This window comes from Rana temporaria, chromosome 1 (genome assembly GCF_905171775.1).
Source record: "Rana temporaria chromosome 1, aRanTem1.1, whole genome shotgun sequence".
In the NCBI taxonomy this organism is placed as follows: Eukaryota; Metazoa; Chordata; class Amphibia; order Anura; family Ranidae; genus Rana; species Rana temporaria.
In genome coordinates, this window is record NC_053489.1 from 87,659,399 (window position 1) to 87,680,432 (window position 21,034).

The following is a 21,034-nucleotide window of genomic DNA, read 5'->3' on the forward strand; positions in this document are numbered from 1 at the left end:
CCTACATTAAAACTGCCCAGGACATGTATATTAAAAGGATGCAAACATTATTAATCTTTGTTGTCCATAACAACCACATTTCAGATGTCAGCTATTTTTACCACATTAGAAAATACAGTATAGGAAGGAACTCATTTTATTTCAGACTATTTAATAACAAAATTCAATATATATTCAAAAGCAATACCTTACAGAATGAACATTTGTAAGACTCTGAATCCCAAGCTGTTATAATACCCCAGATGGGGGTATATGCCTCTATTTATTTGTATTCTCTCCCAGTCAGTGAAAAAATTAGACATTGATAGGGCTTGTAAGGCCCTTGTGGGAGCTGACCAGTCTTTTGCTTGTGCTGATAAACTGTGTCCAGGCTGTTAGAGGACCAGTAGTAGTAAATTAACACAGCCATTACACTTTTTTTTTATGCTATACTAATACAAAATCTTTTCTTCAGTATCAGCACTGTGCTTAGTCAAGACACAGGATGGCCTCACAACCTGAGTGAGAGAAGATCAGTAAATCATCAAGCACTCTTTGGTGGATGAGACTGCACTATGATAACATTGCAGGTGTGGAAATTTAGATTAATACAGATGACAAATTGTGACTGTAGACACGAACGTAGTGCAGTCTAAGTGTGTTTGAGAAGATTATCATTTTCTGATGCAATAAGGATAGCCTTCGTTAAAAATATTCTTTGTGAACTAAGGCCAGACACATGGTCACCCTTGGTCTCCCCTTACTATAGTAATAAGTCCACAGACCTAGGGCATTTGGTTGATTTGCGGATAATGCTGCTAGGTCAATCTTTTTGCGCTTTTCCCACTGGAAAAGCTCCCTCTCATCTCTCTCCACTTCTCTTCAGTCATCCCTACCCCCCGCCGGGGGTGTCCAGTGGATCTACTCACATTATTTCCCTTGACACAAACTACTGCACATGAAACATGGGCTCCCTTTGTCGGCCCTTGGGCCTAGGCGACATATATGGACCTGTGGTTTGTACCCCTAGGTCGCTCAGTGGACATTCATTATTCAAAAATGTAACTGATCATATGTTTTCTTGCCCATGTCTGATATGTTGTACCCCTGCGTGTGTGAATAGTTATAACGCTGTTATGTTTTTTTACAATAAATATTGTACCAGAAAAAGTTTTTTTATGAACTGCACTCATCAAAATACAGAAGACACTACTGTAGAAGGTATACGCTGAGGATATTTTTTTTTTACTTTACGTGCATAATTTATATTTGAAGATCGTTTTTATTCTGTACCCTGCCTGTTCACTAAGGGTCAGTGGCGATCCTCTTAAGGATACAAAGGGGCCATAGAACGATAGCCTAAAACCACTGCTTTAAAGTAAGCCATTGGGCCAAGTTAGTGCATTACACAGGATTACCTTAGGGAACCGTTCTTTGTACACATGATTCATCATGATGATTTCATGGTCACAGCATGCAGGTGTACGTCCAGGGCTGCCAACAAACAAAAGACAAAATCACAGATCAATACAACTTCTAAGCAGGGATTTTGCACGAACAAAGAATGGAGAAATGTAGGTGTGGCTCATAGTAACCGCACACTTAACAGAAATCCTTCATAGTCTGACATCTCTGAACTGCTGCTCTATAATTAGTGGATAGAGGTAATTTCTGCTTGTACAATGGAATAAAATATCAATTATTAATGTATGTATGTATGTATGTATGTATGTATGTATGTATGTATGTATATGTATATATATATATATATATATATATATATATATATATATATATATATATATATATATATATATATTGTACAGGACGCCGTGGCCGGGTCCTGGAAGGACGTTATATTTCCCATCTGTTTGGACTGTATACACACACACATGCATAAACGCACGCACACACACAGATAATATACAAATGTCTCCTACTGCTAACATTTTTTTAGACTTTTCTAAAACCGCATGGCTTTACGATCATCACATTGAATAATAAAAGCTGTACCTAATGGAAATGAAAAGGTACATAATTCTGAGGTGTGCAGATATTCAGAGCAACCATCGACATTAATCTTCATTTGTTTGACTACCTTAAACTAAATAGTATATACTATACAATATTCAGATCTTTCCCCCCGACTTCACTAGCTGCAAGCTTGTTTGTGATCAATGATTTAGAAAGTATCAATGCCTAGAGATAGTCAGGAGACTAGTATTTTTTTTAGAAGGTAGCGAGAATTGCCAGCCTACTTAATAAACCCTATACTAGTCATTTTGATTGTAGCCAGTATCAGAGAGGAAAAAATTAAATAAAAAAATTAAAATTAATTGGGCCCTGGGCGGGGGATATGGACCCTCCCCCCCAAAAATGCCAATTGGAAGAGGGGGGGCAGAACGAGCGTAACATCCCCTTTTTGGTGAAGTTCTGCTTTAGGATTAAAGATTTAAGATTTAAAATTGTTTGATTAGAGAACAAAAAGGACGAGCACAGAAAGATAACAGGCTTGAAGAGAGAAGGACCAGGGGAGAAAAACAACAAAAAAAATTACAGGCAAGGGCAGTGTTAAATAAAATGCTTGCTTTTCTTCACTCTGGATTAATCATTTATTTTACAGCACATTGACTTTAGAGTGGGGAAGGCAGCACACCATAAGGACCTTCTGATGTGAAGTTTGAGAGGACGAAGGCTGATCTCAGTGGCTAGATCTCACTATCAGAATCATGATTTAAGATAGGAGGAAAACAAACTCCCCAGCATCCACCAAAATGCGAACTGTGACCAAAGGGTAGATTTTGCCTTTAGAAAACCCCCACTGACAGAGGTGATTGTTTTGCAAATATGGACAATGAAGTAGTCAGGATTTTTAAAATTCAAACTAGAAGCCATTAGTTCAGCTTAATGGCTTGGAACACCCATGTTTTTCAATAACAAACCTAATAAGAGTCACATTACTAGCGTACAATGGCTTGCATGTAGTGTATTTCTTGATGAAAATGTAGATTTCTTTCCCCAGTCAGCCATAACAATTATGCAGGCACTTTCTATACACAGATTGATTGTTTTAAGATCACATTTCACGTTTGGTACAAGAGAAAATTTTATTCTGATTGATTTTTTTTTCTCCGACAGCGGCAGACAACACACCTGAGACTCCTAGAGCGAGGTCGCAGCGGAGTGTTCCGGCATCTTTCATCGCTGGCAATGCTCTCTGTGCAGAAATGTTTGGACAGAAAATGGAGTTCATCAGGCGTTGGTTGATACGGTAACTGGTGCAGCTTCTCCTGGGAGGAGCAGGAGGACTGTGGAAACACAAGAATGTATGGTCAATATATTTTACACTTCTAAAAAAGTAACTTACATTGTCCTTTAGATGGCATTTGTCAGATGGGGGATGTCTTAAGTTTAAACTGCAGGCAAGCTTTCCCATTAACAATTTTAGTTTGGACTCCAGGTTCAAAGAGTACACACTTCTTATATTTCCATATATTTACTGCACTGGCACTACATAAGTTGTTCTTGTAGCATGGCATGCATGCACACATCTAACAGTTAGAAGCCCATTCTCACCTTCATGTTGTTTCTATATCAACATATGAAAAACATAACCTCTGGGTTTGCCCACACAGGGGCTGAGCTAAACATTCACAAATGAAAGCATGCACATGTAAGCATTATGGATGGATTGTCAAAACAACAAAATTCCAACTAAAACTAAGGAGGACCAGCAAGGAAATTAGAGCAAATATCCCCATCATCGCACGGCTTATTCTAGGGGGCAACAGTCCCCAACAAAATAGGAGGTCATTTAGGAAGAGAAAGGGAAAACTAGGGGTGGGAAAGGGAAATGAAGAGGGAAAAGAAAAATGGGAGAGAAGGACAAAGGGGGTAAAAAGGTACCATGGACTCGGGAACAGCGCAGTCAACAATTTTAAACAACCATAGCAAGTCGGAGGCAAAGATGAGAAGGAATAGCTTCTCCAAGATTTACAAATGTTAAGGAACTTGGAAAACCATTCCTTCAGAATACTGGACATCTGCTCATTAACCATCATGGCGGTCATCTGGGTTTTCACTCCCTGAAAGGCAACAGATGCAGTCTTCCGGCATGAGCAATGGTCTGTTAAGCAGAAATAAAAAAGTATGTAGCCAATTTCTGCTGAGGTGCAAAAAGGCCCGGTACAGAGAAATGCAAGAGATCCAGCCTACATCTACAAGCCAAACACCCTTGACCAAAACCTGTCAGTCGTGGGCACGTTCACTAGATGTGCAGATCATCCCTATGCTGACCACAATTCCTGAAACATCCGTTGACCTTCATGTTTTTTCAAGCATGTTCAGATATATCTCATTAGCGACCCTTTATTATGTATGCTACCATGTCCAAACAAAGGTGTGCTTACAGGATGCCATCAAACCTAAACATTGCACATTTTAACAGTACAAAGCATACACTTAAGCCCTGTACACACGATCGATCCATCCGATGAAAACGGTCTGATGGACCGTTTTCATTGGTTAACCGATGAAGCTGACTGATGGTCAGTCGTGCCTACACACCATCGGTTAAAAAACCGATCGTGTCAGAACGCGGTGACGTAAAACACAACGACATGCTGAAAAAAACGAAGTTCAATGCTTCCAAGCATGCGTCGAATTGATTCTGAGCATGCATGGATTTTTAACCGATCGTTTTTTTTCTATGGGTTAGGTATCCATCGGTTAAATTTAAAACAAGATTGCTTTTTTTTAGGGCTGTGCAAATTAACTTTTAATCAATCGATTAATCTTTTTGATCGATTAAAATTCTTTTGATTGCTACTCACCTCTCCGCCGGCTTCTGGGCCTTCAGGGAGTTCCGTCAGAGATCCAGTAACGTCACGGACACCGGCGGGGCTTGCTGTGTCGATCTGAAGGCCTCCTTTGCTGTGCCTTCATATCTGCATGCCGGCGGGACCTCACTATCTGCCACACGCAAGGGCTGTTACACTTCCCTCCATCAGCCTGGGATTCTACAGCCATCCACTGGGAGTTGCGATAGTTCCCTTCATGGGACATCTACATGGCGACGGACTGATGTTAACCCATCCTCATCTGGATTCAGCAGTGGCATCGTTGTACACATTTTTATACCAGTATCATACTTAGCTACATGTTTTTATGACGCTTTTGGTACCGTTTGGTATTACTCGCACCATATTTACAGTTTATGTAGCTACATCGATTTCATCTCCAGTGCAAAATTTATTTGGTTACCTACTTGAAGACTATAAATGTTTTAATGCTATTCCCATCGAGCGCTGCCTTTGTGTGTTTTTTGTATCCTGCTATCCATTTTTCCAGTGGTTGGTAGCTGCACTGGAATCAGCCTGCAAGGAGATCAGCTAAAAGTAGTTGGATCTGTATGTGCGTTATAATCAAAATTAGTCGATTAAAGAAAAAAACGATTAATCGAACAGAAAAATTTTGATCAGTAACAGCCCTACTTTTTTTTAAACCTATGGATAATTAACCGATGGGGCCCACATACGATCGGTTTGCTCTGATGAAAACGGTCCATCAGACCGTTCTCATCGGTTTGACCGATCGTGTGTACGCGGCATTAGTGTCCAAAGGTCATCTCCAATCCTGCGTATGGACATTAATGTTCAGCCAATGTAAATACTTTACTCCAGCAAAATAAGCAGGTTTTTGAAAAAATGATGTAATAAATGTTCTTCAGCTGTCATTGAAGACTACAAAAATTAGCACCAATCACCATCAAAGACAGTTTGTTGTTTATATGGCTGCATATGTCTCCAGTGTAAGAGAATCATGTCTACAAAGCACAAATGTCTGTTTCAGATTGTAGAAATCTCTCTTAAATGTCAGGCCAGAAGGTTAGTTGAAGGAGAATATGAAATGGATGATATCAGCAATGTGGTTATTCTTTATTTTTTGTTGACAGGCAAAATGAAATTGGACAATGACAAGTCATTACCGACTGGTTCTCTACAGAATACACAAATATCTCTTCTCACTGAAAAGAGTTTGTGATCGAACCAGAGCTGTATCTTGGCCTAGGCCGACAAGGCCTAGGGTGGCATTTTGCGTGGGGCGGCGTTCCGCCGCCCCCCCACACGAAAACCCCCCCACCCGTCCTCCCGACTCAGATGCAGCCTCCCGCTCAGATTGCTGCCCGGCTGCCGCCTCCCGTGGCTGGCTGCCTTGCTATGTATCACGGGCACACGCCGCATACTGTGGGGAGCGACTGCCAGTGCCCCCCCCATAAATGGAGCGAACGATCGATGGCCATACACCTAATGCACCTTGCACGTTGTTTAGCTGGTGGAAGCAGGCCCTAATGCTCCGCCTACCAGCCTCCACGCAGCAAACCATCGTGGCATCTGCTCTAGCTCTGGGCGGGACGGGTCGTCCCTCTGTAAACAGAGAAGGAGGAGCGAGAGAGAGAGGAGAACGATGGGGACCGTGGAGGAAACCTTCAGGCAGCACTCAGAAGCAGGTACAAATTGATGAGAGGGATGTATAGAGATATATATATCACGTATTGAAGAAATAGGACCAATTTAAACACGTGTATGCCCAGACACTGACAGCTTTAGTAACAAGTATTGCTAGCAGTAGTTAGTTACCAGTTGATTTTGATTGTAACTACTAATTACTACTAAAAACTTTTACCTCAAACTGTTCTGGGCAAACAAACATGGCTTAGTGTGGCTGGAGTCTGAAATGCTTTAGGAGTACTAGAATTGACAGATAAGGGAAAAGTGTTGCCCTACCTGGTTAGGTAGCTGTTCAGTTAAGAGTGCTTTCACACTCACAGCGCCTGGGGGTCGGCGGTAAAACGCCACTATTTTTAGCGACGCTTTACTGTTTCTTTTGTGATGCTTTTCAGTCGTTAGCGGGGCGCTGCTGGTGGTTCCGCGGCGCTGCCCATTGATTTCAGTGGGCAGGGGCACTTTAGAAGCAGTGTATTCACCGCTCCTAATGCGCTGCAAAAAAGCTACTGGCAGGACTTTTTTTGACATCCTGCCAGCGCAGCGCTCCTGTGTGAAAGCACTCTGACTTTCAGACTGGAGTGAATGGAGCCGCTCATTCAGGGCGCTTTGCAGGCGCTATAGCGCCTGCAAAGCACCTCATTGTGAAAGGGGTCTTACAGAGCAAATTATGCCACAAACAAAAATTATTAATCATGTACAACCCTAGGACATGGTCTGCCTAAATAGGAAAAGGTGTGGTTTACAGATGACAGGGCGGGTCTTAAATAGGAAGGGGTGTGTCCTTGACAGGAAGGGTGGGTCATATTTAAATTAGGGGGTGCATGAATTTAGTCAGGCCTAGGGCAGCACAAAATTTAAATACACCTCTGGATCCAACGTGAACTAAAAGGTCAAAAAGAACTACGGAGCCTTCACAGATAAAATACCTTTGTGCATATTCACAGTTTTATATTTATTTTCCAGCTATAAATACAGCACATTGTCCTGATTTACAGATAGTTACATGGGATAATTTAACGTGATAAATGATTGGGGGTTACATGTTCTCAGTGGACATCAAGCAAGGAAGGACTGTACATTACTAGTCTTTATTTTATAATACATGGCCAGAACTGAAAAGGTGACAGGACCTCATTCTGTGACATACATACTTTGTCACAGCATGGTCACTAAGCACCACACCTTTGTAACAGTTGAGGTAATATCACCTATCCACATATATAATTATGTCGCAGATTAAACTGACATTTCAGGGCTGTTACACAACTACCCTGCAGGCGGATAAGAAAGTTGACCTGTATGACACATGGCTATCTCTTTATGAGCTCCTATGATCTCAACTAAACTAAAAACAACATACTATGTATGTGACCTGACACGCTCTCAGGGCAGAAGTGGTCAGCCCATTACTGCCCATTGTTGCATTTCTCCAGGATCAGTAACTACAGTCATATTTTGTCTATAACACCACTATCTGCATCTTTTAGATGTATTACAACTGTATGACATCTTTCACATGGGCCTTCTATATTAGTTTCATTTAAACACAGTAGAAATTGAGCTGGGAAATACAGTGGGTATAGAAAAGAAATCACACCACTTTAAAATAAACACATTATGTTGCTTTGCAGCCTGAAATTAAGACAGACACGTTTTTTGTTTTAACCAGCTGTATTTACACAGTGCAACTTATAACATCCAAGTGAAAGATATGTAGCGGGTGTCTCACTCTATTACCCGTGATCCTGCCAAGCTGGCCAGAACAATGTACACAGGTTTTCCAGCTTGAGTTAGGGAAAGCTGCCTGCCTTCAGTTGCCAGATGGATTTTTCACCCCCCTCCTCCTTCCTGTTTTCAGGGGTGGACAGAAAGAAAATCGCTGTATTCCCCCATCAATACAGTCAGGGGTAGATCCACAAAAGGATTACGCTGGCGTATCTATTGATACGCCGGCGTAATTTTAAATTTCCTGCGTCGTATCTTTGTTTTGTATCCACAAAACAAGATACAACGGCATCTGGGTTAGATCCGAAAGGTGTACGCCTTAGTACGCCGTCGGATCTTAAATGCAATTTTTCGGCTTCCGCTAGGTGGTGTTTCCGCGTCGAATATGCAAATTAGCTATTTCCGACGATCCACGAACGTACGAGCAGCCGTCGCATTTTTTTACGTCGTTTCCGTTCGGCTTTTTCCGGCGTATAGTTAAAGCTGCTATATGGAGGCGTACTCAATGTTAAGTATTGCCGTCGTTCCCGCGTCTAATTTTAATTTTGCGTTTGCGTAAGTCGTTCGTGAATAGGAATGTGACGTCATTTACTTTCACGTCTAAACCGATACGTCCTTGCGGCGTACTTTGTCGCAATGCACCCTGGGATATTTTAAGGACGGCGCATGCGCCGTTCAAAAAAAACGTTGTTTACGTCGGGTCACGACGTATTTGCATAGAACACGCCCCCATCACTCCCATTTAAAATTGCGTGCCCTTACGCTGCAATAGATACACTATGCCGCCGTAACTTACCGCACGGATTCTTTGAGAATTCACAAGAAGAAAAAGTAAGTTACAGTGGCGTAGTGTATCTTAGATACGCTACGCCTGCCTAAACATAGGCAGATCTTAGTGGATCTGCCCCTCAGTGTTTATTGGGGAATGCCTCTCACAGAGCTATTGTGTTCAGCCAGCAGGGGTGCGCAGGAAGCCTTCCAAACGGGCAGAACACAATGATTTTTGCTAATGGCTATAGCTGCTGCCATTAGTTGTATGTAGAAAATTTAACAGGCTGGTTATACCCAAGTTGATCAACGGATCAACTTGGGTAAAACAAGCCTACCCATACATGGATTGAATCTCGAATTTCGATCCCTGCATGGCCAGTTAAAATTACAGGGACTGATATGAAAGTACAATAAATACTGCATGTAAAGCGCTGCATAAATTGACATCGCTATAGAAGTACAGTACCTGCAATAAATAAGATATGTCATATTTGATTTTGCCTTTAATAGCACTTTAGGAAATGGGCCATAATCTTTACTCCTACTAATACAATCTTTATCCAGACCTTATATTCACAATCAGGTTTGTCAGATAAAAAAAAAAAAAAAAAAGATCTACCGGTAGAGCAAAACTGACATAAATACAGTGAACATCTTCCCGAGTGAGTTACTTCCACAGCACTCTGGCGTGTGTTCCCTGCATTTCTGTGAATGCCGCTGTGGATTATTTTATATGGTTGGATAAGATGGGAGTCTCAGATACATGGATTTTACCCCACTTCATTATCTTGGAAGCTTAGTATACCGGTGATTGAACCAGATCACATTGTGTTTGGGTCATGTTTATCAGAAACCTTCCTCTGATTGGTGGCAAGGTTCATTGGAGGGGAGCAGGCTACCTCTGATTGCTTATATATTACGGGCAGACTCGTTGCCTCTACATCAAATATTTTATGACTATATAGGCAGCATGTGTTGACAGTTTCTGATTAGCTACACTATTTGATTGTCAGAAACAAATCTCCTTTGTACGTTATCAGGACATCTCAAGGATCTGATGTCCTTGGGATTGAAGAGGGCAGGAGAATGGTAAAAGATGAGGAGAGACTGCAGAAGGCATCTTATGTAACCTTAGTATATGGGAAGTCAAACAAGATGAATAGAGGAATACAAGAGTCAGCAACAAACTCGCATCCACAAATATTAGAATAGACCATGGAAGGGGCTTATAAAGTCAGATGCCTGGAATGTGAATTTAGGTCTCAGGTACATACTAGCAATGCTTCGCTACTACAAGGGAGAGCATAACCACTATAACTGCAGCGATTTTGAGGCTTTCTAAAAAATGGGTTGTAAAGGTATATATATATATATATATATATATATATATATATATATATATATATATATATATATATATATATATATATATTTTAAATAACAAACATGTCATACTTACCTCCACTGTGCAGTCCGTTTTGCACAGAGTGGCCCCGATCCTGGTCTTCTGTGGTCCCTCAGCGGCTGTCTCGGCTCCTCCCCGCAAGAGCTAACCCCCTTCATGGGAAGCGCTCTCCCAAGGGGGTTAGCTTGCGGGCGCACTCCCATGATACAGCTGGTGGCTATAGACACCGACTGTATCACTCGGCCCCGCCCCACGCCATTGATTTGATTGACAGCAGCAGGAGCCAATGGCTGCGCTGGTATCAATTGCCAATGACGAGCCACCTCAAGCTGGGGGAAACCATTGCGGGAACGAGCCCACTGAGTTTTGTGGCTTAGGTAAGTAAGGCAGGGGGGCTGGGGGGCGAGAGTGCAAGGTGTTTTTTCACCTTAATGCATAGGATGCATTAAGGTGAAAAAACACAAAGCTTTACAACCCCTTTAAGTAAAGACTGTTTTCTTGTGGCAGTCCTGTAAGTGTATGCCTTAATTATTGGCTTTTAAAAGGTACACCCTCAGTCAAAACAAGGATATTTTGCATTTAAACTAGATGTGAACTCTAAGAAATGTATTACTAATGCACTATGTATTCTAAAAAAAGGCAATTTAAAAAAAAAAAAATTATATATATATATATATATATATATATATATATATATATATATATATATATATATATATATATATATATATATATATATATATATATATATATATATATATATATATATATATATATATATATATATATATATATATATATATATATATATATATATATATATATATATATATATATATATATATATATATATATATATATATATATATATATATATATATATATATCACTGCTTTAACCTTCTTATATTACATTGCATATCAGTACTGCCAAAGTCCTGTAGCCTCTCCCTGTCTACATGCATGTGCTCCAGCAACTGCTGCACATCATACATTATTCAGGGCAGATTTCCTGATGCAACTACAGTGGGCTAATCCTGTTCAATGTACTTGCCACTAGTTTTCTCCAATGGAGAGCCTGTGACAGGGGGACAACACAGGAAAACAATCGGGAGACAGGAGCAGACTACTGACTACCCTATAACAGGAAATATCTGCACAATGACCTACATGGCAGTACTAGAATAATGAAAGCCACAGATTTATAAACATTGAAAATTACCTTTCAAATTATATTAGCCGGTTAAAATGTATATGAGATTTCACTAATTACCTATACACAGATCCAGCATAACATTATGCCCATCTACCGAATATGGAGAAGGTTCTCGTTTTGCTGCCAAAACAGCCCTGACCCAAACATGCATGGACTTCAAAGTACGATTCACATGAATGGCAGAACATTGCCCAAAGCATTACACGGCCTCCGCGGGCTTGCCTTCTTCCCATAGTGCCTCCTGGTGCCATCTCTTTCCCAGGTGCGACACATGCGCACCCTGCCATCCATATAATGTAAAAGAAAAATATGCATTTTATCAGATCAGGCCACCTTTTTTACATTGCTCCGTGGACAAGTTCTGATGTTCAAGCCCACTGTAGGCACTTTTGGATGTGAACATGGGCACCCTGACTAGTCTGCGTCTACATCGGCCCATACATAAACTGTGATACGCTGTGTTCTGACACCTATTAGAACCAGCATTAACCATTTTTTAGCAATTTATGCTACAGTAGATCTTCTATTGGATCAGACTACACAGGCCAACCTTCGATCCCCATGTGCACCAATAAGCATTGATCACCCATGACCCTGTTGTCAATTCACCAGTTTTCCATCCTCGGACCTCTCTTGGTGGGTCTTGACCACTGCAGACTGGGACCTTCCCAAAGTTGCAGTTTGGGAGATGCTCTAATCCAGTCATCTAGCCATTACACTTTGGTCCTTGTCAAAGTCACTCAAAAACTTACACATTTTGTCTGCTTTAAATACATAAACTTCAGGGACTACATGTTAACTTGGTGTTAATATATATCACCCACTTTCAGGTGCTATTGTAATGATATTCAATGTTATTCCCTTTACCTGTCAGTAGTCATAATGTTATAATTGATCGGTGTATATCTACTTTAAAATCAACTAAATAGACAAAGCTTGCTTAGGTAATGTCCTACTAGTTATCTTTAACTTGGTTGTTGTGTTTGCAATATCATTATAGTTGCTGGTATTCTTGTCTTTTCTAAATGTACTCGTATATCTGAGCATGCGAAAATGCAAACCCCATGTGTTCTTTCAAGCACTGGTCGCTCTTTGACTATTGTAACTTTGTCCATAAACTAATATAATAGAGTGAGATTTTAAGCCCCTATGGGCAGGCTTCTAGCACCAATTGCGTTTTGTTTTTTTGTTTTTTTGCATATGCCTTGCTATGCAACTTAATGTACATATTTAAATTATAATTTTATGTATCTGCATTTTTAACCTTTGCCTGCAAAACTTTATATAGTATCATAAAAAGATGATAGCATTGTATTGTATATTAATGCTCTTCAATTGCCAGCATAGTAGATGGTTCTGGCTAACAGTGCATGATTATGAGATTACAGAGACATAAAAAAATAAGTATTTTAAAAAGCAATTTAACCCAAGTAAAAAATCAGTGAGCTCCCAAGTCAACTCAAATCACCTTTATTAGGTGAATTATATTGTATTCTCAGCACAGTCATATTTGTTATTATTGTATTTACATAAAATGTAATTATTTTGGGGGGTTTGTGTTTTTTTCATTGCATGGGGTAAGAGTATAACTGCAGTGAAATAAATTCTATTAGTTGCATAGAGAGTTTAAAGCATGCATTGGGCAGAGCTGATTGATAGACCTGCTTTCATGAGTCTTCTCACCCTGTGCAACTCTGAAGCCTCCTGCCCAAGAGTAAAAGGTTAGCGAAATACTTGACATGAACTAGGCTTGGTTCACACACTTGTGTCTTAAGATCAGACTTGGAGACCCAAAGTTGAAAAACATGTGAAATGTCTTTCCAATGGACACTACTGAAGTCACTGGCACTTCAGAAAAGGTTCCTGCACTACTTCGATAAGACTTTTAAACTCTCTGTGTCAGTCATATCAAAGTCACTTCAGGCTCCATTTACACTTGTGTGACTTGTCATGCAACTTTGGACATTAAAGTGCCATGACAAGTCATTCTCCATGTTTTCTAATGATAATCATTCACATATGCACAACTTAAAGTTGCAGCAACTTCAAAGTAGTGTATGCACTATTTGGTCCGACTTTAATGTAATTTGGGAGCCATAGACTTCAAAGTTAACCATCAAAAGTTGCATGAAAGACGTACCTGAATTTTATACCATGCAACAGTTGTCCATTATCACTGGTCAAAGCCGTATCCAAATTGCACCCATTCAAAGTTGCGTTAAGATGCACTCGTAGGACAGCACAACTTTGGAGTCATACAAGCGTGAATCAAGCCTCAAAGTCAAGCTCCAAAGTTGCATGAAAAATCATGCAACTTTGGAGTCGGCTAGTGTAAACCAAGCCTAAAGTGGACACAAGATCCACAAATCATATACACTTTACTCAAACATTTTTTTTTTTTATTGGCATGTACCTTATTTTTTATACAAGGTGTCCAGGCCCTACATAAAATCACATAACCTGGTCAGAGCAGACAATAAGTAGACTACACAATGGCAATTATCCACATGCCACTGTGGTATATATGTGAAATTTAAGGCTGGTAGGTAGTCCTAACAGCCTCATCTGTGAGGAAATGTATGTTTCCCCTTTAAACAAGACAGATATGAATTAGATGAAGCCATGACTATGGAATAAATGACACAATGCCAAACCAACACAATGCTGCAAGGAACTGAAACAACAATGAGATGATGTGATAATAGTGTACAAGAAATAGATAGGAGGATATGACATGTTCTGCTGTCACTGACAACTCATGGAACACTCTGTTATTCCTATAAATCTGTAATGTAAAGCTGATGCTTGATGAGTCTAGCCCTTCACATCCGCTAAAACTAGTGATGATTCATGTGAGATGAAATAGGGGAGGTGGAAACAAATGCTTGAATGAGAATTATGCCCCCAAACTATTTAGAAACAGATGCCAGTCTGTCAAGCCGGACACTCTACATGAATTTAGATATCAATGTCATATCATAAGAAAGGGTATAAAAGGATCATTAAAACTGTTGCTCCAGAAGTCAGCAACTCAGAACATGAAAAAGAATATGTCCTGTTGATAATGTGCCTTATTATATCCAATCCAACACAAGCAATTAGACATTTGATGGTTGGCATCTATCAAACGTGGAATCTGATCAATCACAAGCATACATTCCAATACGCAGTTCTAGTCATATTTGTTCTTGAACGATTTGGTCAATCGGCATGTGTGCGTCTTGAAGTAAATCTTTCCAGGTTGCCTAATTATTCAGCATAGGATAAACTCTCCACCATCTCCAAGCCTGATTTGATTTGACTCTTGTAGGAAACCAAAATTGTGGAGGGTATTGCGACAGATTATGAAGGTCTGCTGCACCATGGCCCATGCTAACATCTATAACTTTCCAGAAATAAAATAATAGTTGTACAAAAAGTAACAAAATCAATAATTCATAAGAAAAGATCCTTAACTTGCTGACATCTTTATAGGAAAGGAATATAGGATATTTTATGCTGCACAAAAAGCCGCTTGAGAGAAGCCAGAGAACCAGAAGCTGCATCGATAAACTATGACCTGTCTACACAGATATAGGTCAAACACACCAAAGAATAATTTAAGAGATGTATGTAGAGCAGGAAATGTAAAGTGGTATTCCCAGTGTGTGCAAAAGACTTGAGTAAAGGATGCAGAGTGACACACGCTGTCACTTTCAGTAAGATGATCTGGAGAGTCACAACAGTAACCAGCCTGCACAAGCAGAGAGAAAGCAGTCCGATTTCACAAGGACAAGCCATGCATCAACTTGATGAGACTCTCAATGGCCACAAGGGAAAGTACAGAAGTATGTAATTCTATCAGAACTCAAATTTTATTTTGCAGATAAAAAAATAAATATTCATCTTCAGCAGTTTAATGGAGAACTGTGGCCAGGACTAAACAATGGTACCTGCCTATATAGTTGAGGGCAACTTAGTAAAAAAAATGAATTCTACCTTGTTCACCCGATGCATATGTATTAGTAATAACAAATCTGCAGCAAAAACACAATATTACACAGACTGACAACAGATCCACTCAAACTCCCCAAAACTGGGCCAATGGCAGATGCTATGTGGTACGTAAATCATTCTGAGCGATGCAATAAAGCAGTTTTGAAACTTTTCTGGCTGAGTACAAATTCCTGCTCCAAACTCATGAAAACCTTGAGATCGTTCGGTTGCCGTTTCTGATGAATGCAACAAATTTAGATAAGTGTGAAACTTTTACATTGTGTTGCTTTTGCTGCCACAAATTTAAAAATAAGTTCAACCCAGGGATGGACTGGCCATTGGGACTACAGAGGAGCATGTGGGAGGGGACAGAGGAGCATGAGGGGGGGACAGACAGCTGACCCAACAGCTATGGCGTGGGAGTTCATCACTTCTGCCTAATCTTGTCCCATAAGGGGGGGCACCGAACTGATTCTTTGCCCCGGGTGAAATAATGTCTAGCTTCCCCACTGGTACTGCCTATAAGAGTACCAGTACCAGCCGTTCTACTCTAATAAAGTCGAATGGCTAGTGGCTAGTGAAGGGGTAGAGGGGGCTTGGGTGGCCGGGGGAGGTGCGGGAGTTGTCCGGCCCTCATGGGAGAGACCTGTGAAAGTGGGCCAGTCTGGATGAAGTCCAGGGCCAAATTTTTGTCCCAGTCCAGCCCTGGTTCCACCATAATGTTAATAAGGAAAGAGGTGCTAATTTATCACATAGATGGGAGTCAGACTTTTAATGGATTCCCTGGTCTGCATGAAATGTATTATATTGCATCATACTTGCTGGCTTATGCATCAATCACATGTCAATAATAACAGTGATCTTCCCCACTCACTGTATACATTTTTTGTTTCTAACAAATATTTATGAAAGATTATTTCTTTCTTCCAAGCAGTTTACCCAAAAACAAAGACATGGATAAAAGGCTTAATGCTTTTTTTTTATTGTCTACGTACTCCTTTAAAGGATACCTGTCCCCTACCTAACCTGGATCTGCTGGCACTGGTTCCTGGCATAACCAGTTAGCAGCTGCAGGGTGGCACTCCCCTGCCAGAGTATTTCAACATTTCTCCTGTCATTTCATAAGTATCCCTGTCCTGACAGATGATACACTTCTGACACGGCTGACCTTCGGATGAAATCTTCCGTCGCCTCTGGGTAAACACTTTCCACACCTGAATCAGCACGCCTTGCTAATACTCCTCAATCCATTAATAACTACAAGTTCTATTTGACACTAATGCTGGGTTTCTGTAAAAGTAAAATCAATTCCCAGAGGTTTACAGATTTAATAGTTACAAACTGCCTTTTCCTGGTACATGTTGGGACTGATTTACTAAAACTGGAGAGTGAAAAATCTGGTGCAACTGTGCATGATAGCCAATCGGCTTCTAACTTCAGTTTGTTCCATTAAGCTTTCACAAGAAAATGATCGGCTTCTATGCACAGCTGCACCAGATTTTGCACATTCCAGTTTTAGAATGCTTTAGAAAGTCAACCCTGCTGACTTTTTATGCATAAAAGTGGCATCATGAATATGGAAATAACCAGACGCAGCTAAATATGCCAAATCTTACCAATCCTTGCCTTCAGGAACAAAGGACGTCAATTAAGTTTGGGTACAACGTCGCATGACCACACAATTATCAGTTAAAGCGACCCAGTGTCGTATTGCAAAAAGTGCTCTGGTCAGGAAGGGGGTAAATTCTTCTGGGGCTGAAGTCGTTAAAGGGTGTGTTGACCCTTAGACTCTATCATAACAATGTGTTTTTTATTATTATTATTGCATTTCTAGTGTAATTTGCACTTTCTTCCATATTCATTCTACATGTTTCTACCAATTGAGGTTTTCATAACGTGATAACTTGTCATACTATTGTGTTCCATCATGTAAAAAAAAAAAAAAAAATGAAAATAAAACATTAAAAACCAGCGAGCCAGGAGGGACTTCCTTATATTTGAAGGAACATGGCATTGTAAATTTCTTTTAGGATGTTTTTTTTTTTGTATGAGTCCGCTTTCACAAAACAAAATCTGGGTTTAATAAAAAAAAAAAAAATGTATATAGGTACCTTAAAAGGCCTATCATTTTTTAGTTTTTCTCTTTATAAATAATTTAGGCACCGTGGGTAATGATAATTTCAGCATGTTGTATAGTTATAATGAACATTTCAGAGATGCTTACTGTAGTTTGTAGAGATCTTTTCCAGCATGTTACAACTGCTGAAAGGCCCTTTCTCTACAATATGCAGATCAGCAAGTAGCCCATTTTGCTGTGAAAGCATAGGCGTGCACACAGGGTGTGCCAGGTGTGCCCAGGCACAGCCTTATCACCCTGTGCAGCACAGATTCCCCCTACTGCCCTGGTTCCCCCCGCAGCGCTTACAGCTTCCTCTCCCTCCAGCTGTTGCTGTTGGGATACGGACCAGTAAATATGTAACTTACCGGCCCCTTCCCTTTCATCATGAGTGGTCAGTACTATGTGTTTGATCTTTGGGGTGCACACCCTAATGCAATGGGGCACACACCTATGTGTGAAATCTTTTCACAAGCAATGAGAAGCAGGGCATTGAGGTTCAGAATCATCGAGGTTCCATATAGTGTTGACCGAAAAAGCATAACCTAAAAGAAAAAATGGCCCTAATAAGGGTTGTGACAGCATAACCTACATGCGCTGGAACCTTTATCTTCTGACAATTAATATTTAGTGAATACATCTATATAGTAACAATTATTTATGGGGCAGCTGTATCTAAAGAACAGGCTGATTTTAAAGGCGATTCATTTTTTTTGATAGCAGCATCTGCTTTAGTTTTATTCAGTAAAAAGAGGCTAAAAAAATGACCATAATTCTTAAAAGCAAAAAAAAAAAAAAAGAATGCAGGAGTTAAGAATGCTCTGTCCCATACATGTACACACTGTACAGCATTGTCTGCTATAGAAAACCATACAGTTCTCTTTCTGAACCTCATACAATAACCACAAATGAAGAGAAGAGACAAATGCGTGTCTGGAAAAGACAACAGTGTGCCAGCTTTTGTGCAAGGAACATGGAGTCCCAAGCAGAGCCTTTGTGGTACAAGGGATAAACTTGTGAAAAGAAGATGAAGTCAGTGTGTTCTGACAGAGGCAGCCTGTACATTCTCATTATGAGGTGTGGTGATTAAAATGCAGATCTTGTTGCTTTTCCTGTTCCCGAACAAGCTAGCACCCAGCCGGGCCCATCACTCATACTGCAGACAGGAAAGGAGTGGCTCACAGCAGCACCATACAGGGAGAGATTCCTTGGGAGAAATCAATAAACGTGCACCGGTAACAATGTCTACAAGCTGCCATGACGTGGATGGGTGATAAAAATGAATAGCTAATGCTTATTAAGTGTAAACTGTTAAGATGTTATTGATTTAGCCAGCAAATAAACTCTGGAGACATTTTAGAACTTTGTACATGACCAGTTATGTCATATTAATGAAATATTTAACTTTTAGGCTGGGTTCCCACTGCAGACGGAGGCGGCTCACAGCAGGGGTCCGGTGCGTCCCCGTTCTCCGTTTCAGGGATGAATCCGGTCTGAATTTTTGGCTGAATTCGAACCTGAAACGGAGTTTAAAACCGCACAGAATTCCTGTGCAATTTCGTTACACAGACGCTCCCGGAGATGTGTGGACCGGCACCATAGGGAGCCGGTCACAGTATCCTGTGCCCAGGCACACCCTAATCACTCCCTGCAGTGCAGATTCCCCCTACTGCCTGGTGTCCCCTCCCACAGCATGGCTGACTTTCCTACTCTCCAATTGGCTACTGCAGTGGGCACACATAGATGATATTTTAGGATGAGTGGAGGAAGGGGTCATGTCATTTACCGGCCCCTTCCCTTTCTGAATGAACACAGTGAGAGATCTGTACCATGTTTTTGAGCTTTCCGGTGCACACCCTAATGCAACAGGCTGCGCACACCTATGGTACCCAGCCTAAAACAAAATGTAGTCTTTATATCAACACTCAGCTGGATACTACCACTTGTATCCAAATGTGAAGTCTATATTGATTGGCTGGATAGTTAGGAACCCTGTACTTTTGGATGGAATTACTGGCAACTACCGCCTCCATATTTCTCAAAAATTGTAGTTCAACGTATTCAGCCCAATCTGTTCAGTCAATCTTAAGCCAGCCACAGACGTTTCAAGTCTTAGCCAGTTCAGCAGGGACCATCCGAGGTTTGAACCATGCATGGACAGGCTGATTGTGCTCAAGCTGATCAATTGTTTAACTGGGAACAACCAGCACATCAAATTTTTATATACACAATTACTGTCAGTGGCTATACAATAGCATAGCAGAAGGCATCCCCCCATCAACAAGGACTGTGATGATGGGGGGAATGGAGTGGTTTTTCTTTATGGTACCTGTGGTGGCAGGAAAAAAAAAATCGTATCATCTATGTCCAGGCTTACTGATACACCATCACTCTACTACTCCATCTTAAAGTGCTTGTATACCCAAGATATAAACAAAGCATATTCTTCTATAGTGTGTACTTTCTCAATTAAAGTTATTGTAAAGGCTGACGTTTTTTTTGTATCCTAATGCATTCTATGCATTAAGATAAAAAGCCTTCTATATGCAGCAGCCCCTCAGCCCTACTAATACTTACCTGAGCCCCATCTCTGTCCAGCGATGATGCAGGAGTGTCTTGGCTGCCTGGGACTCTCCTCTTCATTGGCTGAAGACAGCAGCGCTGTGCCATGAGGAGGATCTGTACTGCTCTGTGAAAAACCACTGCACGGAGCAGATAAGTATAACATGTTTGTTATTTTTTTACAAAAAAAAAAAAAACGAGACGCTACAATCACTAAGAACACCAAGTGTAATTTTTGTCCGCTGCTTCATTCCAAGTTTTCCTGACACCAAGAGGAAAATGGCAGCAGAGGAGGGCCCTCAAGCTGATTGACAGTCTTAGCTCTGTTCCTGAGTTTGTGAAGGGGGGGCGTGTCCCTTCCCCCCAATCAGCTCTCAGACCTCTCCTCACTAAGCCCTGCAGAGTGTAACTTCAGCTGTCTGACCCATTGTTTCTGAACTCCCAGACAAGCTTTAAAATTCTGCACTTTAAATCGATTTATAGAAGAGAAGACTGCTGATAAACAGGTACAACTTATACAGGGGGATATGCTTCATCTCTGTGTATCACCTGGGGCCCTGTTACTTCACTGAGTATATGCATGGGTTTACAATCACTGTAACTTTGCTATGTTCTGATTACTTCACTGCTAACTGGACCAAAAAATAAATAAAATGACATGGGTCGATTGTCAGGTGAGATGGCTGGAGGCAGACATGGAAAGCAGGAAATAAATGTGAGGCCGATGTTAAAATCCTAAATCTGGCTGGGTAGAATTACAAATCCTTTGGAACAATGGGA

At 40.7% G+C, this 21,034-nt stretch overlaps 1 protein-coding gene across 6 annotated transcripts in view; it reads right to left on the reverse strand.

Annotated features, from left to right (window-relative positions):
- MAST4 (microtubule associated serine/threonine kinase family member 4) overlaps positions 1-21,034 on the reverse strand; it is a 742,993-nt gene that overhangs the window by 119,783 nt on the left and 602,176 nt on the right. For all 6 annotated transcript variants that reach the window (XM_040339988.1, XM_040339978.1, XM_040339995.1 and 3 more), the window contains 2 exons: positions 3,133-3,287; positions 1,398-1,473 (listed from right to left, as the gene is read on the reverse strand). In XM_040339988.1, coding sequence (XP_040195922.1) covers positions 1,398-1,473; positions 3,133-3,287 — 231 coding nt within the window. The remainder of the gene's footprint in view (positions 1-1,397; positions 1,474-3,132; positions 3,288-21,034) is intronic.